Consider the following 26691-nt stretch of genomic DNA (forward strand, 5'->3'; position numbering starts at 1 on the left):
TTGAATTTTTTTCTTATTTATTTATTTTTATGTACAAATAGAAATTCCCTTAGGTAAAATAAACTTACTTAAGTCTTAAATTATGATACTGTACAGAGTTTGTACGACGGACGGGCAGTGTGGGGAGATCCCGAATGTAGGAGTTATGGCAAGTCCTTAAATGTGCTGGTGCTTAATAAATACGATGTAGTACGATGTGCATTCTACAGAGTGTAGTTAGAACCGAACGCTATACTAAAGTAAATTTTAAATTCGTCTGATGATGACACTAGTTATTTTGATCTAGTGTCAGGACATCGTGGAACACGAAGTCGGGGGTAAACTTTTGAGTATGATCACTGTAATGTTTGGTGTTCTAAAGTTAGGGGGATCACAGACGGAGGCCGGGGTTGGTGCTGGCGACGTAGTTGAGGAGTTCGTCGGAGTCCTCGCAGACGACGGGCTTCTCGTGGTAGCAGGCGACGTCGTGCCACGCGATACCGTCGTTGTAGACGTTGTTGAGAACTGACAGACAGGACTCGGAGGTGCCGTTGATGTCGAACTCAGCGTTGTCGGGCTGACGCTGCTTCTTGTGGCCGGTCTGGGACCAGGGGTTGTAGCCCCAGCCGTTGGGGATCTGGAGAATTGTATATGATTAAAAATGGGCGTCAAAAGTTGTTTCGTCACACTGAATGAATCTGGCGGATTAGCTGTCTTTTTCACCCCGGAAATTACATAAATTCTAAAATATTCAATGATAGTCTTGCATGCGTCACATTTAGGTTAATACTATCGTAAATATGAGTGAAATGCTATGCACTTAGTGATATAACATAATAGAAATACTTCAGTATTCGGAAACGCGTAATAACATAACTTTCACACAACGAGCACCGTACACAGGTGTCTTCGAAAGTTTTTGATGCAGTAAATAAGTATGTGACAGTCATGCGGAAATTCCCTTTTCGTCACCAGCCGTAGGAAATGGATTAGTTCCAAGTACGACAAAGGAACTTTACAAATTTAGTTGGAAAAAAACTTTCTTCTTCATGTTTATCCAACATATGTTTTTGCAAAGAAGGGGAGATTCTTGATGTAGGTATAATTAAATTATTTGAAACTTAAACTCCTAAGCTCACTTTAAGATATTTGTTTAAGAGAGAGTTTCTACTAACCTGGGTGGTGGGCGCCAGCTTTTCACGGTTGGCGGACCAGAACCATCCGAAGACGTTCTTAGGCTCAAGATCCTTGCGGTTTTCACAGCCCTTGAAGTCACAGAGGCGACCCGACGTCCAGATGTAAGGCACATCATCTGCAAAGACAGTTATTTGTCTCAATACTGTCTCATGAGGTCAGCGGAATCAAGAAGCCACAGGGTCATGCAAGTGCTAAGAGCGTCACCGCCCATTACAATATTTATAAAAAATATTTAATGACGTTAGCGAAATGTGAAGGTTTTTATATGTTGCCTTGGTAGGTGGTTCAAATGCTTACTTTGCTGGATGAGCTTGAAGATCAGATTATTTTCTTCTTGCGTCTCCATGGAGACGAGGTCCATGCAGTACTCGCGGCAGATGTTGCGTCCATCTAGCCAGTCTACCTTCCTGTTGGCGAGAGTGGGAACATGGCCGCTGTAGAAGTAGTTGTGACCTCTGTAGAAGAACTCTTTTGGTCCTAGAAAAAAAGAAACAAAGTTTAAAATCTTGTTCCAATGCAACCAGTTGTAAATAAATACAAAAAGACGCTCCAGTCAAGGCTGGCAGGCAAAACAAATAAATAAAATATAATAATTCACACGGTATTGCTTCTATTTAGTGAGGCGTTAATATGTGACAAACGAGGACCCTCAGTGACAGGTCATGTACCTACACATCACACATCGAACTGTTCTATCACGGTCGTGACATTGAGGTGCTGCGGCCTGCGAGCAATTGTGTTAAATTATCACGAGCTATGTCAGTGTCGCAATCCCAGTCATTACATAACGTACCCGGCCACGCATCGTGACCTTTCCTCCTTACATAAAAACGCAAACAACATATTTCAAGCTGCATAAGGAATGCATGGTTAATGTCAACAAATACGAGAAAAACTTTATTCATTCCAAATTTAGATCAGCTTCGATCTAAATGGTGCATTTACATAATATGTGGATCGATTTATTGCCGCGCAGTGATGTCCTTGTGTTTTATTTATTTTATTCTAGCTCTCAAATACCATTTATGTTTGATGTATTCTGAAACATCCACATCGAATGGTTATGTAGTCTTATAAAAATAAATTTGGTAATAATTGGTTTGCGAAATGGTTGGCAAAGGGTTAATTACGATAGAATATTGCATCTCAGCCTTGACAATTGACAGACGCTGTGCACTGCAGACTTCAGCATGTCTTGTACAATTGATAGTTCACAAGTTCAATTGCTTGAATACACTAAGGACGAAGCTAGCACATAACGTGCCGCGTATGTATAAAAACCGTTTGAAGTATATGACGCTATTAAGTGGATCTAAAAGCATCCGCGACCTACATACTTCACTCCTATTTGCAGTTCTAGTAACTGGACCGTGGCGTGTCAATTCTTTCATCATTATCATCAAACACTGGGCGGTGGGCAGGGTTGCATGAGCTGTTTATTCTAAGTCTACATTAGGTATGTGCGGATCGGTTTTGGCAGACGATGTTGCAACGGCCGCGGTGCGGTGCGTCGCGACTGCGGGCGGCGCCGCGCGGCGCGCAGATGCGTCGGTCACGCGCCGCGCCAACTGGGCCAAGGATCGCTACCGGATGCGATTTTTATATTTAACCAACCGGCCAGTTCACGCCTATTGTCAAGCCGACAATCCTAATTATCTGCATTATTAGATATTTGATACGAAAATGTGCAATCGTTTAATTTTATCGCTGCATGTTTTGAAAATTCTCGGTATTGTACGAGTACTGGATTTGAGGAATGCTGAAGAAATGAAAATTTAGCTTTTCTAAAGGGTCATATATTAAACAAAAGTTTATTATACGTCGTTAATCTCTGCGTTAGTTACCAGCGGTGGAAATCCGAATTAAGATAATTACCTCTCCTAAGCTATTGCGAAGGTCCTTTTCTGTCGAGAGGTATCTGAAGGTAGTTTTAGTGAATCGCATCATTATGAATAATTTTGATTACAATGTGAATGTGGTAAGGTTCGCACGACGCCGACGACGGCGACGTCTGACACGTTCACAATGATTGTGCTCAGACCTTGCTTACTGACAGTCTGACGAATGTGCGATTGTCCTCTGAACTCAAGCGACTAGACGCTCACATCACTCACGAATATCTAGCTAATTTTATAGCTTCAGTTACCAACGGCCAATACTTCACCAGCGTTCAGTTATAAACCTGGCCATCATTAAACATTACGAAATTATTTTATAGTTTCGTGATTATTACTATAATAACTAAGTAAGTACTACGTTAAAATGAATAGATCATAAATTTCGATGTATTTATCACAGATAGAATCGTAATATTCGTATGTATCGGTGGAACATCAAATGAAATATTGGTTTAGTTAAAGATGAAATATAGTAATGGATTGTAATATCGAAAGGAACGTTACTGAGATGAAGGCTGAGTTGCAAAACCTAGTTTTGTTTATATTAGTTGCTACTATTGGATGGGTAGCCTAGAATGTAGTCAATTTTGTAAAACCTTCAAAGCTCATAAAATTATAATAAACGGCTATAGCCGTTAATTAAGTCCATTCAGTTACATAAATATTGAACTATCAAAAAATAGATTTTTAATATGATTTTGAACAGCTAACGGATAATCACATACTTAATTTATAGGATTATTTTGATTCATGTATTTCCGTAAACTTTTTGGACATCCAAAAAAACTTGGTTTGAAGTAATATCCAAAAACGCTTAATTACTCCACTTTCTCGCATTTCAGGATATTATTGGTTGATTTTTATCCGTAAGGGATTTAATAACATTCATCACCCAAACCTATGCCGATATGTAAAATTAAATTTATATCGCCAGGGTTCATAAATCTACAGGTTTAGCTTACTTCATCTGCATACAGATACAAGCAACTCTGCACAAAACTTATCGTTTGCAAATGTATAGTTAGTTGCATTTCGCCATTGCGTGCATTAAGTAAACAAGTCACAATTTATCTTTATATGCCAGGGATACAACATAATTTGAGAGTTTTAATAACGAGTAATTACTATGAAGCAAACATATGTTTGTTGGAATAACATAGCGTTTTATTCTCTAACACCCGTGACCCGCGCCCATGACCTGTCACATTTTGAACCCATGAACTCAAGATTGAAGATGGCTTGGCTTTTTGTTATTATCTGCAACTATGTTTGCAATTACATTCGAAATAGTACTTGGGTAAATGTTTGGAAATATTGAATGTTTCGGATAGCCCTTTAACAACTCATTCTTTTACAAGCATTGACGCTATGAAGACTGGCCGACCTGAAAGGAAGCCATCCCTTTAGCTGAACTATATACCGACGATGCCTTCCTTCAAATAACTAATAGGTAGTCATAGAACAACGACACCTTATCATACACTAACCCATGGTAAAGTTAAACAATTTTGTAAAGTGGCCTGCGGACTCATTTTATGGACCTATCCGGTACTCGTTCATACTGACAGACACTGACAAACTTAAATGGCAAGAATGGTCCCATTGATCAACTGTATAGTTATACCCAGCCTAGCTAGTAGAACCAGTAATCTATGGTAAAACATCAAACATTGTAGCGAGCTTTAGGATACTTACCTGATTTTAGTAAGAGTTAGTAAACTGAACACTAATGGAATCAGTTTAGGATACCCCATCATTATCTAACTGATGCATGACCATAACAACAGAAATGATTAAACGTATGCCCAAGAATTATGCACGTTTTTACATAACAAAGGGTGGCCTTGTACCTCAAATGCACAATGAGTTGGCGCATACAACTGCCAGCTGCATTGCTGCATAAGACTTACTGCACCAATTTAGCTCGGGGTGTTATAGGGAACGACATCAGGCCTACTATATGCCAAGCGATAACCAACCTCATGTCATGGCACGTTAGTTTTAGAATAGCCTGAGGTGTTCCACCCCTCATCCCGTGGCCGCTCGATACGTTTTCACCCATGCGTCAAGCCCATCTCTGCTTGTGTGAATAACCAGTGAAATGGTGACCACAAAGGGCTCTTTAATATTTCACAAATGTTATTGTACTCATAAACACGTAACGGTCATGTTTGAGCTTTCACTTGTTGAGTCTGGATTTATTTATTTTCCTTCAAAATTGCGAAATCAAAACTAGGCTTATTGATTTAAATATTGGTGCCCTATCAAAACGTAAAATAGAACATCCGTAAAGTGGTTAGAACTATGAAGTGGTTAGAAAACTGCACTAACATATTCAAGTAAATGGAAGCCTTCTAAAAACAAAAGACAAACTAAAAGACGTGCGAACAAAAAATTAAGAAGAATAAAGTTCCACCGCGGATGACCGTGAGCTCAAATCGAACACTACCTTTGAAAAGTTATAGTAAAATAATTAATTCCAAGTTAACGATGTCCCATTAAAAGTACAGAAGCTGTATATAAAGATGTCTTGCGTTGTCAAGGTACTATTGCAATAGCCGAAGATAAATAATATTCTACTCAGAATACGTGTTTGCCATTATGTCTACTTATGTGCTTACTGAAGATAATTCATGCAATTACAATGTTTATAAATTATGCTCACATGATGTTTATTACTTTATTATGTACGCTAGAGCCTAGAGGATATTTTGAAGTAGGTGACTGTGATAGAATATCAGTTTTATTAGTAACACTATATTTGTGAACAGCCTATAACACGTTTTAATACTCTATACCATAATGAGATTAGACATAGAACTTGAAAATAAAATAAGCTTTCAATAACAAGAAACTAAATCATTTTGTTCTCAGAACCGGATAAAAAATATGGTAATTAGAATGACAATAAAACTTGTCACATTCGATATCAATATGGCTTTATTCGTAGAAAAATACGAAATGCGTTATTTAAAATAAAATGTTTGAATATTTAATCAGAGAAATATGAAAGAATAGAAAATTCATTTGTGCTCAATTGGACATAATAATTATTTTTAAACAATATAAGCCTTATAGAACGTACTCCAAAAAACTCTATTAACCGTCAAATCCGTAGCGGACCCCGATTGGGGTCTGAACATCAATGTCACCGTAAGCTCGGTTTAGACCCCAATCGGGGTCTGCGAATGAGTCATACACTTTCCTAATTATTTACGCTCATATTTATTTTCTTTCCAATCAAACCGTATTTGTGAGTACTAAATAAAATAACTAAATAAATTTAAACTATTTTGACGCATTCAAACCTTTCATATTTAGCATCCCTTTAGTAATATACCTTTTGAAAATCCAATCGTAATTACCGGGAATTCTGATCGAACTCGCCATGTTTGTTTACATTTGTTGTTTTTTTAAATTTGAAGACGCATAGACAAGATGGCGACGGTGATAGAAGTTTTGCATCGAATGATCCGATTCGTTAAAATAAAGAATCGATTTAATAATTTTATATTATTTGATATTATAATATTACTAAATTGCACTTTTGTATACTATAATCTGAAAATAAATTAGGAAAAGTAAAATGACTTTATTTATTTTGAAAAAATGCTAGAAAATCAGTGGTAGAAAATACGTTGTAGCCGGAATATTTTTTTTTTCGGTTTTTAGGATTTCTGAAGACCGCAAATTTTGAAGACTTATTTATTTTTTCGGGTGTATTATGTACAGAATTCCTGTAGTCCTGCCAAACTTAATGGCGGTTCGTTACTTCCGACTTTTTAACTGAGCGGCAAAGCTATTTGACGAGAGCTGTAGTTATAGTTAGTTAGTGTAGTTATCGCAAAATTTTATGACGATTTTATTGTTTGAAAGGGCAAATAGGTAGTCGGAACTGCTACTCGCTGTTCATCGAAAGCTGGTCCAAGATGGAAGAAAGATGGCCGCCGCTGACTTATTTTTCTTTTCACAAATCTGTCAATACGGGTATCAAATAAATTGCATTGACTAGTAGAACAAGAAAGATTATTTTTGACCGACAAGCTATAAAGAAGCGCGGGGTCGCTACTCCCCGTCATCCGCCTCAGATCCTCAGAAGTCCTGCGGGATCATTAGGATCAAAAATATTAAGTCGATGCCTAGAGGAATGAAGCAATTTTTTTTCGCCACCAAAGTACAATGAGCGTTTTGATCTACCTCTCCTCTAGCATTAAGTAATACATCAATAGAAAGCTTATGTTATATCTTTGATTATATATATATCTAGATGGAGTGTCACCATACAATCCCAACAAAGAAGCAGAGACAAAATTGTTATGCATGTGTGCGTGTAGGTGTCATTTTACACTGCGCGTTGACGTAAATAATGATACCAGCTACTACGATTCTCCCATTAATAATGAAAAAAAAAATAGACTAATTAAATAAGTTTGTATACATAGTGTTATTCTGTTTAACTATAACTTTATAGAAAATTGAACCTTGCTTGGCACTGCTCCTTTTGTAAGTCTTCAGCGCCCTATCTTGTCGACAGTACTCATGTCCTTGCTGCGGAAGTGATCGGAACACACTATGGTATTTTTTGTTGGTGTCCACATCACATCTCCGCGGCTTTTTTGAATGCAGTCTATCCACTGACTCCTAACAATAGGATTACTTGGAATTCTATTAAATAATGATGTTACGCTGATGACCATAATTTACTAATCAAATAATAGTAGATAATATTTGGGAGAATCAGAAAATGTCTATCTGAGCAATAAAAATATAAATTATACCTATTATTTTTTTGCGCAATGCTTAAAAAAATATCCTTTATACATAACATAAACACGTGAAGTTGGGAAAATGAAAAACAGAAACTGGCAACACTGATACAAAATGGCGTGATTTAGTAAACATAATTACAAAAAACAACTATTTATTTTCTGGGTCAGTTACCGATGATAGGTGATGTTATTGGCACTTTTTAGCCTTCCTTTATAATTCCGGCAGACTTTAATTGCACATGTCGTCATTTTATCTCTGTTATTTGTATTTTAGTTAGCGCGCGTAATACGTTTTGACAGTTAAGCGGCACGATCTGTTCTGATTGACAGGAAAGCTCCTGTCGATGAACAGTACATCGACATTTTTTTCCACGCTTGCGCGCACTCGACGCTACATCTAGACATATATATAATCAAAGTGTTATATAAAGTATTTTCTTGTACGGCGGCGATTGTCATTTGTTAGTATTTAGGGAGTTGGACCATGTTTAGTGAAATAATAACTATGTCTAAAATCTACTGTAGCTTCTTAAGTACTGACAATTTGTTAGAGGTATTTAAGTACGAAATGTTCGATTTAAAAAGGCCTTTCCAGTGATATATAATTAATTACTTGAGAAGGAATCTAAGGACTTGAAACTAACTATCGATAAAAAACCTTAAACATGTTCTAACATCTAAAGTACTAAGAATTGGTAAGTAGTATGTAAGTACAAAATGTAACGCTTAAAAAGACCTTTCAAATGATGTATGACTCATTACTAGAGGGGGAGTAGACCAACATTCAAACATCTCGCCCAATGTCCTTTACGCCGCGCAATGGTGGCCGAATCATTGTTGTGACTCACGCACACAAAAACCACGGTCTGCTCCGATAAAACTTTCCTGAAAGACCGTTGATGCTATCCCCGCACCCCGCGCGCCATTCCGGCGCGCCATCTGAATTTTATTCGAAATTTAAAATTCAAAGGACTTATGGGACACCCAGTATAAAAATTTTACCTATGCTAAAAACTTTCATAAAACTTTAATATTTTTTCTTCACAACAAAAACAAATTGAACCTATAATTTAAAATTAAGAAATAAAATTGAAATAAGTTTCTATAAAAAAATATATATAAAATTGGTATTCGATTATTTATAATAAACATCCGATTTAGGTATCGAATGCACACCGCTGATTGAAAAAAAAAAATGTACTCTGTTCCAAACTCTACTTGACTTTGATCTTGTAAATTGTTCATTTTTATTGTGTATTTTATGTGCTGATTTTTTAGTTATGAATCATAAATAAGTGCACGAAATGTATTGCAACGGATTGAAAATGTTATAAATATGACGTTTGTGTTGTGTTTGAGAAAGTGATGCGATTATTTATTGGTAAGTTTTCACCAAATTTGAAATGCCTAACTTTTCGATAGACTTAGAAACACCGTAATTATTATCTATTTCTGAATTAACTGACCCCATTTGACCTTCGCACGTTGTTGTCAAATAAGTGAGCTCTAAAGTTATAGTTAAAATACTTCTGATCAGGCATTACGGACTTAGAATTTATGTGTTGAAAGTTAGTACAAATTTTTGAGTTCCATGTCGCGATTCAAAATATCCCGCCGAATCAACGGTAAAGTCATATGTCAAAACCTTGTCGAGCAGAGGGGTTAAGTAAATTGTAGCATAGCTGTAAAAGCTGTAACGATGAAAAGAAACGTGTGTACTTAATTTTTCTGTAACAATAAAAGTGACAGGTGCCGTGAAAAGAGAAAAGACCTAACACAATGTTTATTTAGATACTTTCAATACCTACTTTCACATTTTACAAAAACCGATTACCACGATAAATATACTTGACATTCGCGTCTGCTTATAAATATTATGCTGCTACTCGAATTCATAGAAAAATACTAGTTCTAAACGTAATCAGAATATTCCAGAACAATCTTAGATTCGAGTTTTATTGGTCGTTATCTTAAACATAAATATCTAGTAATGGATTTGCAATCAATATCTCACATTTAATATAAATACGTATTTCAAAGCGGAATCTTCCTATTTCCTATTTTCACTCAACGATTGTTTGTGGTAAATATGCATTAGTCTGTGTTACCATAGACTTATTTAAAAAGTAAAAGTGGAAACGGGTTTGAAAGAGGTTTAAAGATTTCCCATAAAGGTTACGGAAATGCATTTATATTAAGAAGAATTATACCCTTTAAAATGATTTAGTGGGTTACTTAAAGGGCCACGCTATACTTACGAAGTTACGACATTCAACAGCTAAACGAGATCTGTTGCATAAATTGTTGTATAATAAAATTAATAATGCGTCTGGCGAATTAAAATTAATATTAAAATGACATGCAGACAGTTACTTTTAACGAAAACGTGGTTGAAGGCAGCAGTATTATTTATTTCGCAGCTACTATTATTTTGGAGAATTCTTTAAGACTCTAGCTAGAAGAAAAAGTTATTATTGTAAACTGAAACTTTGTTTCAGTACCAGATCCTCCATAATACAATCCAAAGCCAATAATCCCTGGCTGTGCAAACTAAAGCTAGCAGGCTTAAAATATTTCTTCGACATTAAACAACTTTAAAAAGAAAAAGATCTCTTGACGAGGAAACGGAAAAGTGCTTTTCTCAATTACGCGACCGTACTTGAGTTCAGAGTGCGGGGGGAGGGCGGAGGGGTGCGGGAGGGGCGGGGCGTCCTCCATCGCGTCCGCGACCTTGCGAGGTCAACGACCCGCGGAAGCTTTTACTTTCCTACGTAATAATTACGTGAGGAATCTCCATAGTTTGACGGATTACGCGTGGGCAATGCAATGTTTATTTTTTGGAGCGTATTTAATTTGTATTCACGTTAATAGCTAGTTTTGAAATACATATATTTGCTGAAGATTTTTTTGTTTTCTATTCGTTAGTCGACAATTTATTGACGATAAAACAACAAATATTAATTACCTAACTCTTCGCAATTTCTAGACTGGATTTACTTTTTTATAGTCAGTCTAACGTGTTTCATATTTAAAATCAAAATAGAAGATACGAAAGAGGCATTGTCTATTAAAATCTATTATTAAAGAAGACAGGGTTTTCTGAAAAGAAGGATCTAGCTAAGGAATGTTTATATCAAAACAGGTAAATATGCAAACCAAGCCGACTTTACGCACACGCATGAAGAAGATATATCATAAATTATAAATTTAAATTTGAGTTTTCATATCACGATCGGCTAAGGTTGCTATATGATAAATAAGTTCAAGGTTTTTACGAGTTCCTGGTACATCGTCTTCACAGAAATGTTTTATGAGGTCAATTCTACTAATTAATTAGAATTCTGGTTTATTTTATAGTTGGGGTAAATTATGAAGGCGCCAACAAATAATTTAGTTGGAATTTTTGACGTCACTAACTTGTTGAGTTATGTGAAATAGATTGTTATTGTAAATAAAATGAATAATAAAATTGTTGTTATTCTAAACTTTAAACTTTTAAACCTAAATCTGTGATTTAGGTATTCAACCAAAATTCGATGACACAAATCTTCAAAAGCAACCATTTAATTTGCGTGTTATTACTCTATTACTAAATAAGCTCTCTATATTAATACGAATAAAAAATAATCCATACTTATGCCGAAGCCTCAATTCGATTAAATTCAGGTCCTCCTCATTACATATAGCGAAACGATTATCTGCTTTGAAACAACATTGACATAAATGAACCTGTTTCGCTATTTATATCGATTCTAATTCATTCGACAATTATACTTGTTTATTTATTGTAACCATGTTAGTCTTAACACGAACAACACCATTATGTCATACTAAGCGAAAATAAATATAAATTAAGTTTAAGTTATATAATAAATAATAGCTAATCGGAGAGCGTTCACAGCGCTTAAAAGTAAGGTATGTGAAAATTTGAGCAGCCTAAATAAAATCTCTCTAGGGCCGATTCCTTAATCATCAGTTAATTTATTTATCTGAAGTATAAATATGGCGGTTTGAAATATTTTCTACAAAAAAACTGTCAAAACGTCAAACATATTCTTCAGAAAAAAATCTGGCCATAAAAAAGTTGACCCTAAGCTGAAAAACATTTTTGGAATAGTTTTATAACTGTATGATATTTTTTTTTTACATTTAATTCATTCGATTTTCTTTTGGTATTAATGAAGAGGTACTTACTGCTAGCGCATTTCTGGGGGTTGGGTAATGAGAGGAAACGTCCAGGTTTCTGTGCCTGTGCGACCGCGACAGTCGCAAGCGCAGCTGCGCACGCCACCAACAACCACACCTGCATCTGTAACGAAGAACAAACCACGTAAATATTATATTCATACAAACAAACAAATATAAAATTCTAAACACAAAATAATATCACCTATTTAAGAAAATTACCAAATGAAAATCGATTCCCACAAACGCGCCATAATGATTTTTTTTTTCATTCTATTTTCAAACTGTTCAAATGTTTTATTGGCATCGGCGGCCAACATGATTAAATAATGTGATATAAAAACTCTTTTTCGATTTTTTTGTGAGAAATAATTGGTGTGGTTAAGATTTTACTTGAGTGGCGCCAAATAGATTTTATAATTTGAATTGCGAGGCTAAAACAAGCTTATTATTTTAATTTTTTTGTAAATTATTACATAATGATGTGAAGCTAATATTTGTTAACGGAATTTAGCACTCATTGTTTAGATAATTGCATTCATTCTAAGATCCGGCTGCAACTTCATAAAAACATAACAGACAACAAAAAGCTATAGCTCAGTATACATTTCATACGTGTTAGTTTCGTAAATATATCATAAAAAGGCGTCTAACGGCCGAACAATGGTCTATTCACAGTTAATTAAGATTGACGGGGCATATATCTGATTGTGACGAAAACACGGCAGTCAGTACGTTAATCAGTAACGTAATCGTATAGAAATGCTCGAGGCAGTGACACATACATACATACACCGGTTCACACTGCTTGTACCATAAGAATATATTGCATAAATAAGTTCGGTTGAAAACGCAAGTAGGTATCATACGCGAGAATTAATACGAGTACCCATTGTGACACTGTTCTGTATCGGTAATACATTATATTGTCTTTGGTCTCGTTGTAAATAAATCTAAAAAGGTTTTTACGATAGTCTGATTGAAACAAAGTTGTCTTTGGATACTCGAGGATTTTTTTAGTATTTTCTCAGAAGTTGCAAAATAGTGGATATTGGAAAGAATGCAAGTCAGAAAAATGAACTCCAATAAAAAAACCGTGAAATTTTCCCCACACGAGGTCTAAAATAGGATATTAGGTACTGTTGAATATTCGTCTACGCAGAATAACCTCTAGGTTATCAAAGAGTGTCCATGGAGTTTCTTGCCGGTTCTTCTCCATGAGACCAACTCTTTGGAACCGTGCACCTAACTTTGACGTTTCGAAAGAGCTTTCATAGGCCTATTTGAAATAAAAAATTTTGAGTTTGAGTTTGAGTTTGATCTAACTTTCTACTATTTTGAACTTGACATGCCAAAAGTCTGATATTTAAATAGAATGGATTAAATAATCTAATTCTATACGACCTCCGAATCTTCACGACGTCTTAATTATATATTTTTTATCTAAAGACTAATTAAGTATGTCGCAACGCGATTTTGTAGCGCTCAAATATTTGTCGTCTTTAGATTTTACGTCATTATTGTACCATCAATAAAGTAAATATTGAGTTTTCCAATTAAATTAGACTTGTGTTATTTAAATTCAGTGGTCGCGGAATATCGAAAAAATGGGCGTGTCTTGCTCGAATTGGACGCTTATTGAGAGACACACCGCTGCAAAATAGCAAAACAGTTTTATAGACGTATACCTAATTAAACACATAAACGTACAATTAAAACGGTATATAAAGTCCTCATTACCTCCAGTAAGTATACTAAGCCGAAGTCAAAACAAAAATATAATTACATAAGAAGTGGTTTCCCCAAATCGGGCTTCAATTCAGGTGCCAGTGAGTGACCGGGGCACTGGACCACATTACGTGTCAGATTAAGTAACACAACCTTTAAGATGCAACGACTTATTAACTGTACAAGTGTACGGCTGTATGTAAATAACCATAGACATAATATTAGTAAACAGGACTGCGCATATAAACCCAAAAAACGAGCCGAGTGAAACAGTTAGTACGGAGGCTGTCTGTCCCTTTCTAATAGGGTGACTATGAGATTAAGCTATGTGAGACAAATCCGAATTTGCTAAGATTATTAAACACAGATTAGTATTGAAGTTTTAACTTACGCAGTTTGTGACCTTAAGATACTAATAAAGGCTTTTAATAATTAGCGGAAATTAGCAGTATAAAAGCAGGAAGATTCGAAGTGAAGACTGTTTTTTTTGTATTTCTACTTCATATATAGACTGCTGAGCCATTTATGTCGCCTTTCTTCATTTTTTGGGAAGCTATAACAATAGTACAACAGTTTTAAAATCCATCACCCATATTTTGACTCGTTACAAGAATTCATGGGCACCCTAGTTGTTTGGTTTACGAAAATGTTATTATTAGCTAACCTGTGGAACGATATATTGCAACCACCATAGGATTCACTTTTGCAAGTAGAAACGCAACACTTTTTCACCATTTTAATAGTTTAAATTGATTTAATACAAAAAAATATAAACAAAATTTTAAATGCTGATTACGCGCCAAGAATGTTCAGGGTTACCGCTAGAAAATAAAAAAAAGCAAAATAAAAATTTATGTTGTTTATGTTTTAATAATAAATACGAATAAATTAATGCGATTGTTATTAATTTGTTGACTTACAATTGTTAAAATAAGATAAAAATATAAGTGATTCAATTGTTTTTGGGAAGACAAAACTTTTGATCACAACATTTTTTTATGCTGGCAAGGTGTTAGAAAGAGACAAACAGCCTCCGTTCGAACTATCCCTCTCGGCTCGGATTTGCCTCTGTGTATTATACAACCAATTTAGTACCTTATTGCGTTAGAATAGAGTTCATTTTCGTAAATATATATTTTGAGCGTGCGCAATCTTGTTTAGTAATATTATATCTATGTAAATAACATAATTAGTAAAAAAAAAACTTTCCCACTAGTTAAAATACGCTCACAATTGCCTAATGAATACTAATGAAGATCATTTATGATAAGACGGCGTTCTTTTCCTACGCTCTCATTTGTTTTCGTGACAAAAGACAAGAGAAACTTTTGTTTAGCTTGTAAACTCGTCATTGTAACTTTGTTCTTGTCTGTCGGTTAGTGTGTCGAGTCAATACATGCTGCCTACGCTCGCGTCATGCAAACATTCGCTGATGTCACTGGTGCTTGAAATATAGACTATTGTTTTTAAACCCAAGCCCGTGGCTCATATGTTAGTCTGCCATTGCCACATTGGTCAACCGGGCGTTGTTCTTTGTTACGTAACTCAAGTATGTCGCCGGACAGGTCTGAGTGAAGTTTTACATGTCTCTGACATCGCTCCAGGCGACGTATGGCGTGCATACCAAAAAATTTCTGACTTTAAACCGTACGGCCACGCCACACGCCGTCTGTCCGTTCGTTCACGTTCTTAATTTCATCTAATCGTTTTTTTTTGTCTCAACCAGGATCTCATAATTCTCAAGCAAACTTTAATTGGCAAATATCTGTTTCTCGCTAATCGTTATAAAAAGACGAGACGTCATGAGTCGATTGAAGGCGGTAAAGTCGAATCGTGTTGTTTACCCGGAATCGTCTGTTGTCAGGCGGAGTAGGCAGACACCCGGTATGATGTATATAGGCGCCTGTGTGATGTAGCCTTGACACCATTGCCTCCATGACCGTAAGCAGTAATTGCGATCTCATCTCATCAATATACCGTAGGCCGCGTCATCACGATCAGTAAAGGTAAGGATCGTCATGCGCTCTCAGGGTTTTGCTTAATTAACTTCCTCAACCTAATATGGGTGTTATGGTTCATAAGCATGTTAATCTCCGCAGTAAAGTTTCTTAATTTAATTAAGACGTTTCAATCAATTACCATAGTTAGAAGTTTGTTTATTAGTAGAGACATATACCGTCTTACCACAAAAACTTTTAAACGTCAGTTTATGCCTTGTCTAAAAAAATGTCAAATTATGACGTTGACATATGGTTCATTTTGCAGCCAAAATTTTATTAGACAAGGGTAAAACAGGGTTTAAAGTTTTTGTAGTAAGGCCTTTAATGCTCGTCTTGCTAACTTCAATGTAAAGATGCAACGTAATCCCAATTCATTGCACGAAACAAAGCTGTTTGTATACCGTACTTAATAGCATATCATTACAGCTAAATAAACGTCAAGTGATATTAGATAAATATCAGAGACCTGACCTCAGTTGGGCAACACACATTTATAGGCAGACTCGTGTGTAATGCCATTATTACACACAATAATAGGATGAATGGGGAGCTCACAAAGGCCCGAAGGTGTTCGAGTACAAACGTTAAACAATACCTGTTCTAATACAACAGTTGAATGGTATTCTTCGCGAATCTGTGTGCCAATCGCGAATTTAGTTCGAGACTCGCAGCCACAATGTTTCTACGAGAGATTTTGCAACGGCCCGAGGCCGGTCGTCCGTCAGGTTCGGTCACGATCGTGCGGCTTCGTGCATCTCTGCTGCGTCTGCGCCTCGCGCCTTGCCTCACTGGTGCCCTCCAGTCACCAGCACATTGTGCTGTACCTATTCACGCTTTAATTTAGATAATGACAGCTATACACAAATATAAACGACACCGGCATGTGCCACGACTCCGTATCCCATTCACACACCAATATTAGGTACTCAATGTTGTAACTTCAGTTATAAATCCGGTATAACTTGAGAACACATAAATAAACCAAAGGTTTAGGTTAGATTATTTGTTCTTTATAGCTGGTAATGTTATAGAGTAAATATTGCGATTTATCGTTAATTTATGCGTTGTTAAAATTGTGTTTTGTATTTACCCATGTAATGTTCGAGAAACGTTAAAGTAAGCTTAGAGGAGTATCGAAATAATCCTGTTTGGTGATAAACTGAGACGATTTAAAGTAAGCAGTGATGTGACAAAGCGAAAGCATTGTATGTACGTCCGTAGTAAATATGTACATGTGTATCTAAGTACGTAGTTGTCACTAGTCTGTATTCATGTCGCGTCGTCCTGTCGGTAATGCGTGGCGCACTGAATTCGTCATTCGTCAAGTGAAATTTTTATTACCGTCTACGTAACGTCTGGCGGGTATCTTCACTGGAGATTAGTGACACAGTAAGCATTTTACATAATAAGATTGTGTGTGATTATTGTAGGAAATCGAAATAATCTAGAAAGACCGGCGAATACTAAAATGTAATCTTATATTGTTCCTTATTAGGTTTATTTATTTAGAACCGGCTAGATTTTTAGCTATTGAAACCGGCTAGATTGTCGTATTTTTTTGGTGTATTTTTCTCGTAAAATATTCGTAGATAAACCTGTATCTGCACAGGTGTTTGATGTGAGAGTTTTATATGAACGAAAAAACTTCTAAGAAGCTACATAACTTAGCAAGTATATCCTAATGCTTAACTCGGGGTACAACGCGATTCTTGTTAATAAATTAACTTTAGGATAGATATATACTTAACTTGGAAATATCTGTCAAAGTCCTTTATTTGCCAAAATGTGTGGTTTTACTTTTGTTTTGGTTTAGAGCTTATATTGTAATGCATCATACATCGTGAATTTGCACAACAGCATTGAATGCAAAATCAGTAAGTACTCACTAAACAACCATTTGCAACTGCAGCAGAATTAAAATCAGTATCGTGCTCATCTCTATTAGCAGGCGAGCAGAGTTGCAGGCAAGACGCTTAATGCTTAACGTGTCGACACTATGGATCCGTTTCAATGCAAGCAAGGTCTAAGAACAGGCACAATGCAGACAAAAGGCAGTTTCCAATATTAGATCTTTCTGATGTTTTATTGTTAGAAATGATGATATATCTTGTATGGAGTTAATGTCGGAATAATAAGTCTAGTGAGCATACCAACAGATATAGGTAATATTGAGACAGCAGTCTGTCTACTGATAAATATTTGGCCAGATTGCGATAGTTTGTTGACAGTTTATTTTGAATCGTGAATTCAACTTTTTAGTCGTTCTGATTTCGGATACCTGATCGTTGCAATTTGCGCATTATCATTCGTCTCTGTACTAATTTATGAATCCCGATCAAACTATCGGCCGACTGAAAATTTGCAGTGTGCTAGCGCTCTTAAGATTGCAGTGCAAGGAGTTACAAATAAGTGTCCTTCACTGAATGCAATAACAAATTGTTTTTGTTACTTTGACTTTTATAAAATTAATTGAGCATCGAATAACGCAAAGCATTAATTTGATTTAATTTCATGGATGTTAGTATGATTACAGAATAGGATTTGTCACAAGGTTTTATAGAAGGAATGGTGCATATAATGGTGATCTCAATAAGTTTTAGTAAAGGCTAGACTGGCACGTGATTGGCACTCACATTGACTAAGTTTACGTATCTTCCAAATACAGTCCGAGACTTTAAAGGTTATGTCATCTTACAATAAGTACTACTACTAACTTTGTTTGTTTGGTTGTAATGGATAAACTCAAAAACTACTGGACCGACTTTAAATATTCTTTCACTATTTAGATTCTATTTAGATTAGAAAGCTACATTATCTGCGAGTAACATAGGCTATATTTTATCCCGGTACGGGCAGTAGCTCCTACGGGATGCGGGTGAACCCGCGGGAAAACGGCTAGTAAATAATATAACATAGATAGGTTCAAATCGTATCTCAGGAAGCACACCACTTTGCCCTGAACACGCCCGCACAATTCCGTTACTCAATTGTTTTTACATTAGCATCTATATTCGTTAGCCTAGGCTGTTAATTATATGTCCTGTCTTTGATCACGCCTCGTGGGTAGCTACATGCATTTGTGGGATGGCCAGCATAAATTAATATGTTTATGAATCTTTGGTGTAGGACGAAACTAGGGTTTTGTAAGTTACTGTTATTTGCTACTATTATGATAATGTACATACTTGTACTTACATAGATTTACGATACATAAACTACGTTTTATCGCATTGAACTAGTGTGATTAACGCTCATTAATGTGATAAAAAATGTCGGGTGATGATAAGGATGATATAGACGTCTCATAACTGAAAAGCTGTTTTATTGGTCAAAAGTGTTAGAAAAGTCCAAATCTTGAGATACGTGATTATAAAACATATAAGGAGATAAAAGTAGATTTAGGCACTTTTGTAAATAAAAACTCTTAGTAGAATTTATTGTACCTTATACCTGTATGAAAAGTACCTACGATATAATACAACTTTGTATGACAATGATGCAATATTACTATTCAAATGTACAAACATTTGAAATCTCAGGATTCAATTATATTCAAATTAGCTTTACTAGATAATACATTAATTACTTTAGGAATTTCGAGAGCTTGTTTCAACTTCTGCCGCTTCATTCTACAAGATTAATAGAATCCTATCATATGCAATGTAAGTAAATATTTATTACAAAGATTTATTGCACAGAGTATATTTTGTACAAGAAATAAACTGACAATTGCATAAAACCTATTTGGTAGTTTTCAAATCTTGAATGGATTGTCTATGAATAAGTTTTAACGACTGGCTGAAGGTCACACAGATTTAACGGCTATTTAGAAGAGTATCAAAGTGTTCCAAGTTCAAAGTCACGAAGTTTGGCGCCAAAAGAATGTTGCCATATATGGTGATTTGTCAGTTTGACTTGTAAAACAAGTTAGGAAATTATTTTTAACAAAAAATGTAAGGTATCGAACGTGATAATACTCGTTAGCAACTAGTTTATGGGAGAAAAAAATAGGATTAGTCATGGTCCGTGAAAATAGATAAGAGATTATTCCACGTTTATAAAATCAAGAAAACCGGCTGCGATATAACGAAAAGCAGTTATAACATTTTACATGAGGTAGATTAAAAGATAATTAGGTACCATTTGAACAGATACACTTAAATTCTAAATAGTCCTAGTTTATTCTTGTCAACAAAATCTTCATGGACAAAACTGTTTGATAACACCACATAGTAGCGGATATTGCTTCATCTACATAACATATCTGCTACACTAAACTATCAGACGCTAACCATTCTGACCTCGAAGCTACTATCAACAGTCAGACCGGACCTTGTCTCTGACATCTAACATAAACATGAACTCGCCAATAAACCGCTCTTAGACAGATTTTAGCTTCTCCATTTCAAATCTGACCCTCACCGATGCATCATTCATTTTACACAATCACTTATTCTCTATCACATTTCCAACCAATAAAAAAGGCATAACGAACCATTTTGGACGTTCTTTCCCAAATGGGCTTTATCAAAAAACCAATAAATTTACGCAACAACCAATAAAAATAGGCCCACCAATAAATCGACCTCACATAAAACTCGTTTGTACATCTATCTGTAACCAAGTTTCAAAATATTTATACACGAAGCCAATGTCCAGCCATTTGTGTAAGTACCTCGGTGACAAACTGTAGGCTTTTATCGATGAGGAAAGCCTCTGCAAGAGATAACGTGATTGATTATCCCATCTTGCGACACAATTCTTCATTAATAGCCCCACCGCGGCATAAGTACACAAGAAATGAGCGTAGTTTAAAAGACATCAACGCGTTTATTCAAACAAAATTTTATCATAAACAAATATTATCTTGGGTTTATTAATATTATTACAGCAAATAAGGAAATGATGACAACCATTGCCATTCCCGCAATCAGACGGCATCTCGACCAACAAAGCTCGGTTCCTGCTCCGCGGTAGTTAAGCTCAAAAGTAACTTAATGACAATCGTGAATATTCATAAGGCAGATTGTCGTTTCGCGTATAAAACATCAGAATAGTAGCCTTGAACCGTTGCGCAACGCGCTGGCATTTGTCCTAACGCGTCGACGTCAATTGTCAGTTGCTGAGGGTCCGAATGCCTTTCGAAATGGTCTGCGGGCATCCGATTTGAGATTACGAGTAGTTGTCCGATTCGTCGCGATAATATCGGTTTGTCGAACTAATTCGCCGAGTGTTACTCAACGCGTCCTTCGCTTGACGTGATCGAGTGGCGCGAACTGTACGGAGCTTAATTGTGGGACACAGACTCCGCCATTGTTGTACCGGTGTACCACTGTACCATCGTGGGATAACCTTTTTACACGATTGCACATTAAGAATTATTGATTGTCTTGAAACTTCAATGTTTCGTGCTTCTTGTCCTTCAAGCCTATTGGAAATGTTCGTAATTATATTTAATTATAGTTTGGCTAACATTTTAATGGCTACTGTTTTTTAGTTGTTGCGAAAAATCAAACGGACATAAACGTTGATTAAAGCTGTGTTAATTAAAAGCTTGTAGTTAATAGTTAACAGTTGGTCGATGGGTTGTTTGTTTGGTAACAACTTCACGGTTTTGTATTCAAATGTCAAGTCCACGACCAGCGTGAGTTGTCTTCATGTCGAAACTCTTCTGAGAAATGTACTGCGTTTGACCGTCGATTATCGAGTAGAAATATTGTTACTCATGAAAATAATCGAGTCTAGTGCAAACTAGCTGCAAAAATCAGTTTTCCGAACCGAACTTTTAGATTTGAGAGCCTCTTAAGGAGGAGTGAGCATACTGCAAACTTTTAGTTGGATGATAGTTTGTTTGGACCCATAAATTAGTATATAAATGGTATAGTATGGAATGGTAGTGAGCACATAACAACGATTAGATGTTAGGCTGGTATAAGCCGGACTAAAAACTTTGTTTGAATTCGTTATTTAATTTAAAAATAAATCCAAGCATCGGGTCAACTATCAGCCGACTGTTTAGTCTTCAGTGTGTTTTCAAAACAGAAGCTTAGAGTAAGCTTATATTGGACACATTGATTACTTATGTATATTGGTTACTTAAGCCGTTCCTTAGTGCACAATTTCTATGAGAATCTGACACTAAGGGGTAAAGGTATGTTAGGTAACTTAAGTTGATGTATCTCTTTATTCTTATTTGTTTACTTTCCTCTTTATTATAGTCATAACTTTTATTTGAAGAGCTTCTGAACGATGCGAATGACTACTTTTCTCTTGTTAATATTTCATAAGGACTATTTATTTAGTGCTTACATAAACTACGAGTGTGTGGTTGTTAAATCAATATAAATACGTATTTTATTATGCTTATTGTAAAACAATATCGAAAGTATTAATAACCACAAGACTTCGAACTCGACTTGATTCTGAGAAAAGGTGAAGAGATTTTTCAAGGAAAAGTATCGACTCGTTAAGTAACAATATTTGATCTATTAATACAGATATAGTTATGAGTTATCGTTACAAAATAAAGCAACCTTTGTGTATTTTAACCAAAGCCGCCTTTGTTTCTGATGGCAATAATATACGAAAACAAATTTTATACTTTTGAATCAGAAATTGGTTCAAATTAACTCGCCACTGATCATTTATAAGTATTATGAAAACAGACCGAAAAAAAGAATCCTTTAGGTCATTTACGTGACTCTCCGAATGTCCTTAAATTGGTCCTAAACATTTATCTCCATAATTGTATAGCAACTGCATCTAACAACTGCAATGACATCAAAATTTTTTGCACTCAGTCCTAACAACAAAGTAGGCATTGCCTAACCACAATAATTGTCTCGACACGACTCAGCAGCGGTTTATTATAAACTTAAATGTTAGAAGCAAAAAACAAGCCCTCGAGTTCTCAGCCCAACTCTCTATAAGCATTAACTAATTAGTAGTAATTATATAAATATCCACATCCGTCTTGTAATTTCTTGCTAAAAATATGTGATGAATGGTAGCCATTTAGAGTCAGTTTGTTTTTTCTCCTAAATCAGTATGAAGCTGTATGACATAAAAAAAGATCAGGTAGTTGGCCGACATCAAACTGACTAAACACTTTGACTGGAATCAAGATTTTCTTTAAAAAAATATGCCAACTATCGGATCAACTGATGGCAGACTGTTTAGTTTGCAATGTACTCTTACCGGAATCATTGAGATTTTTGACGTCAAAACCGCTAACGAAATCGTTTCTAAGAAACATGGGTATCTTTCTATATCAATTTCTAAGAAAAGGAAGTGTTTGTGGTGACATTTTCATACCTACACTTACTACTGGCTACGTAGATTTCGAAATATTAGTCGCGTTATTTATTGTTAAGTAAATGATAGAGAACTTTGTGTCCAAACGTATTAATATATGAAAACTGGATAGATTTTCTACATAAATTGTGTCACCGTTATTACTATTTCCACATGGATACATTAAGTTCAAAGCCGGATCTGAAGTTTACAGGATACGATTTCGTCACAACACAATATAATATATTTTATACACATGTAATATGTGTGTTATATATTAATGAGTTTGAAGATCCGGCAATTACATTGTCATTAAACCGTATCATGTGATCCGGCTTAGAAATTGATGACTTGTGTGAAGACAACGTAAATGCCGACCCTTTATTTTAAGTGACATCCTAATTACCGAATATTAACTATATTGTCCTATACCTATTTTCAAGGTTAATAAGCCCCATCAATTTTAACAAACTCGTGACCAAATTACGAATAATAAACTATATTCGTCGATTATCCTCTAAAACTGCAAAAACTATAACGACGTGCTTTTCATTCGTCTGACAAACCCGTGTTATTTAAATAACATCAAAAAACAGGTCACGAAGATACCGCGACATTGTGCCAAAGTGTTCACATTTAAGTTTTGCGGTTAAGTGTTACTTAAACTTAGTTTGACGGTAAGGTCGCAAAGGAAATAAGTCTAAAGATAACCTCGGGATAAGCTGCATCATTGTTCTTTAACTGTTTCTCACTGTGTCATCTAAGGTTAAGTTAGAAATAGTCAAATCATTGTATGTAGTTGTATTTGTATTGTATACTCGTACTATTGTATTGTTTTGCATTTGGTTTTGGTATATTTATTACTAACCGTCTTCTCGCAGATTCGCTCTCGTTTCGGGCCTATTCGGGCATACATAGCTTTCGTTACTCGGGAAAAGTCTAGCTTTCCAACAGTGAAATAATTTTTCGAATCGGTTCGGTGGTTTCGGAGCAAACAGACACACAAATGTTTCCTCTTTATGATGTTAGTTTATATGAATAAATTGTTGTTTTATTTTATAATTCATATTTGCAATTAAAATATGAAGGTACGAAGCTATAAGTTTATGGTCTACCTATACTAGTCTAATATGAGACCAGTTTCTGTTGTCCAAGTTTTTGTATAAGTTTCATCATCTTTTAATAAATAAGAAAATAAATACTTTTTAACATGATATTTATTTAATTATTAATTAACGTTTTCGAAAACATTTAAAAAAGTTCATTTAAAATTTAATATTTCGTCTATCTGTCACTTATATTTTTTTCTAAATGGTTTACCAAAATAAGAACATTTATATAGTGGATCAGTTCATACATAATAGGTTTTTGTTATTCCATATAAGATATTATAGGTGATTAATATTTACATAATAAAAACATTTTGATCTAAATTTTTATTATAAATGTCAAGAGTTTTTGTTGTTTAATTTTATATATTTGGCGCAAAAAAACTCACTCTAATTTATGATATTTTTAAAATGAAATTGGTTTAATAAATAATTATGCAAAATATTAGGTATTTTTTCAAGAATTTTGTCTTAATTAATTCTGTGATATCATTTCTATTTTTGTTAATTTTATTGATTTGCTGCTTTGATTAAAATTATTGTTCAATACTTTTATACGATCGTTAAAAACACGTGTACTATGTATCGGTTATCAGTTATTTTATTACTCAAATAAAAAAACAGGTTCCCGTGACACACTCGAATCTTACTTAACTCACATATTTTCTTGTCACATGCTATAAATATTTGAAAGTCCACATCTTTCAGTCTTGCTGGCCTTCGCAATGGCATATTTTGAAACACTATTTTCGATGCTTAACATTAATAAATTATCGTGTCAATGAATATTTTTAAGGTTTTTCAACCGCAAACTTAAGTTAGGTTTAAGTTATTCGTTTGTCGCGCGTCGCATGTGTGCTTAAGTGTACCCAGTACAGTGAGCCACAGTAACCGATAAGACTCATCAGTTGAAAGTCTAGCACGTGATGAAACCTCATAGAAAAGGGCTCTCAAGCATGTTCTCAGCATCAGTGGCATGTGTCGCAACTTCGGCTTGACATACATACGGTGCTCGCCTGTAATCTACAGACACTGTAAGGACACTGCCACCCGACTTAGCAATTTTCGTGTCAAATTTGACGAGAGCAATCATCGCATGAATGAATTGACGCAACGTAACTCTTCAACGAATACCGCGGGCTGCGATTAATTTAACTTTAAGCTTGAGCTTATGCAAGAACGTATTATCAAAATAAGATGCATTGACTTGATTGTAGCGTTAAGAAATACCTACTTATAAGCTGGATTGTAATCTTAATTTTTGTGTTTAAAACTTGTTATTTTATTGCGTAATTTTTGACTTAAATCTATCCTTGAATTGTTTTCTATCATCCCTGCAACCCTTAGTGAAGTTCACTTACCTTTATTGTTGGTTTAAATAAATACACGGCGGGAAAAATCACAGAGTCACTGTTGTAATAGCGCGCGGCAGGTTTGGGCTTGGTCTTTTATAGTCGCTGGAGCGGGGATGCGCAGCGTGCGCGCGCGCTGGTGGGATCGCACGTACGTCCACATGACTGCTCACAGGTGACCTCACACCTCACTTATCTGTCTTCTGCCTCTGCTTTACAGGTCCTCGCTGAAAATCCGGCTTGGAAAATATAACACCAAAAAAGATAGTTTACCTACTTAGTAATATTTATTAGGTTATGTTATAGATAAACAAAGAGAGCATAAAAGTTAAAATAACTTAACACTAGACTGTAATCAAGAGGTCCAGTCGACACATGGTCCTTTTCATTTTCATAGACCAGATTTTCAAAGTCAGCTTTCCCATAAATTACACATAATCTCCGTCATTTGTGTGTTAATCCCGGGTTGGTTCGCAGCTGCTGCTTCGGACCCGGGGTTCGTTCCAAACTAAAGTTTCTGACTTTGTATACCCAAAATATTACATCGATTTAGGACTACAAAATATTATGATAAAAATCTATCGTTATTACAAAGTATTCAGTACAAATTCAGATAAGGAAATATTCTCATAATTAATACAAAACGATTAACTTAATAAGTGCAGGATCAAGACTGTTGTATGCGCTATTAAGCAACATCTCGTAGGTAGGCTAGGTTACATAATATACCTAAATTAATCTAAGTTCATTTTAGAAACTAGTGAAACTAGTCTGTGGCAATAAAAATAAAGTGACTTTTCTTTTTCAGTTTTTATTTTTGCCTTTTTTATAAATCTCACATTTTTTTGCATTCATACAAGTTTCTATAATTATCCCATAATATTATTGACAATATTACTTAACTAGAAATAAGTAACATTTAACAAAAAAAAAAATTGATAAACCTGTTCATGACAGAGAGGTACAGTTTTTTTTTCTTAGCCTATATTGTCCCACAGCTGGGCAAAGGCCTCCCCATTATGCCTCCACACCTCTCGATCTTAAATCTTTTGAGTCATCAGATCAGAGGTACAGTAACGAAACATATTTTTCTGTTCCTTGATGCACAGATTAATAAATACTTACTAAGTTAGATGTTATTGTTTACAAAGTGGTTTTCGGGGAAAAATATTTAATAGGTA

General features: G+C 35.3%; 1 protein-coding gene across 1 annotated transcript; it reads right to left on the reverse strand.

The window, feature by feature from the left end:
- Window positions 1-25672, reverse strand: LOC124646129. The gene is made up of 5 exons (XM_047186209.1): window positions 25520-25672; window positions 12038-12152; window positions 1474-1653; window positions 1155-1291; window positions 1-616 (listed from the first exon to the last, which is right to left on the reverse strand). The coding sequence occupies exons 2-5, from the start codon at window positions 12150-12152 to the stop codon at window positions 371-373; spliced, it is 678 nt and encodes a 225-aa protein (XP_047042165.1). The 5' UTR covers window positions 25520-25672; the 3' UTR covers window positions 1-370.
- Window positions 25673-26691: the final 1019 nt, after the last annotated feature.

Source organism: Helicoverpa zea, chromosome 3 (genome assembly GCF_022581195.2).
Source record: "Helicoverpa zea isolate HzStark_Cry1AcR chromosome 3, ilHelZeax1.1, whole genome shotgun sequence".
Classification (NCBI taxonomy): Eukaryota; Metazoa; Arthropoda; class Insecta; order Lepidoptera; family Noctuidae; genus Helicoverpa; species Helicoverpa zea.

Coding starts and splice junctions, on each gene's coding strand:
- LOC124646129 (XM_047186209.1), bottom strand. CDS start 12,152: ATGCAGGTGTGGTTGTTGGTGGCGTGCGCAGCTGCGCTTGCGACTGTC. Junction 1,654..12,037: donor CCCCCAGAAATGCGCTAGCA/GTAAGTACCTCT, acceptor CTTTTTTTCTAG/GACCAAAAGAGTTCTTCTAC. Junction 1,292..1,473: donor CTTCAAGCTCATCCAGCAAA/GTAAGCATTTGA, acceptor CTGTCTTTGCAG/ATGATGTGCCTTACATCTGG.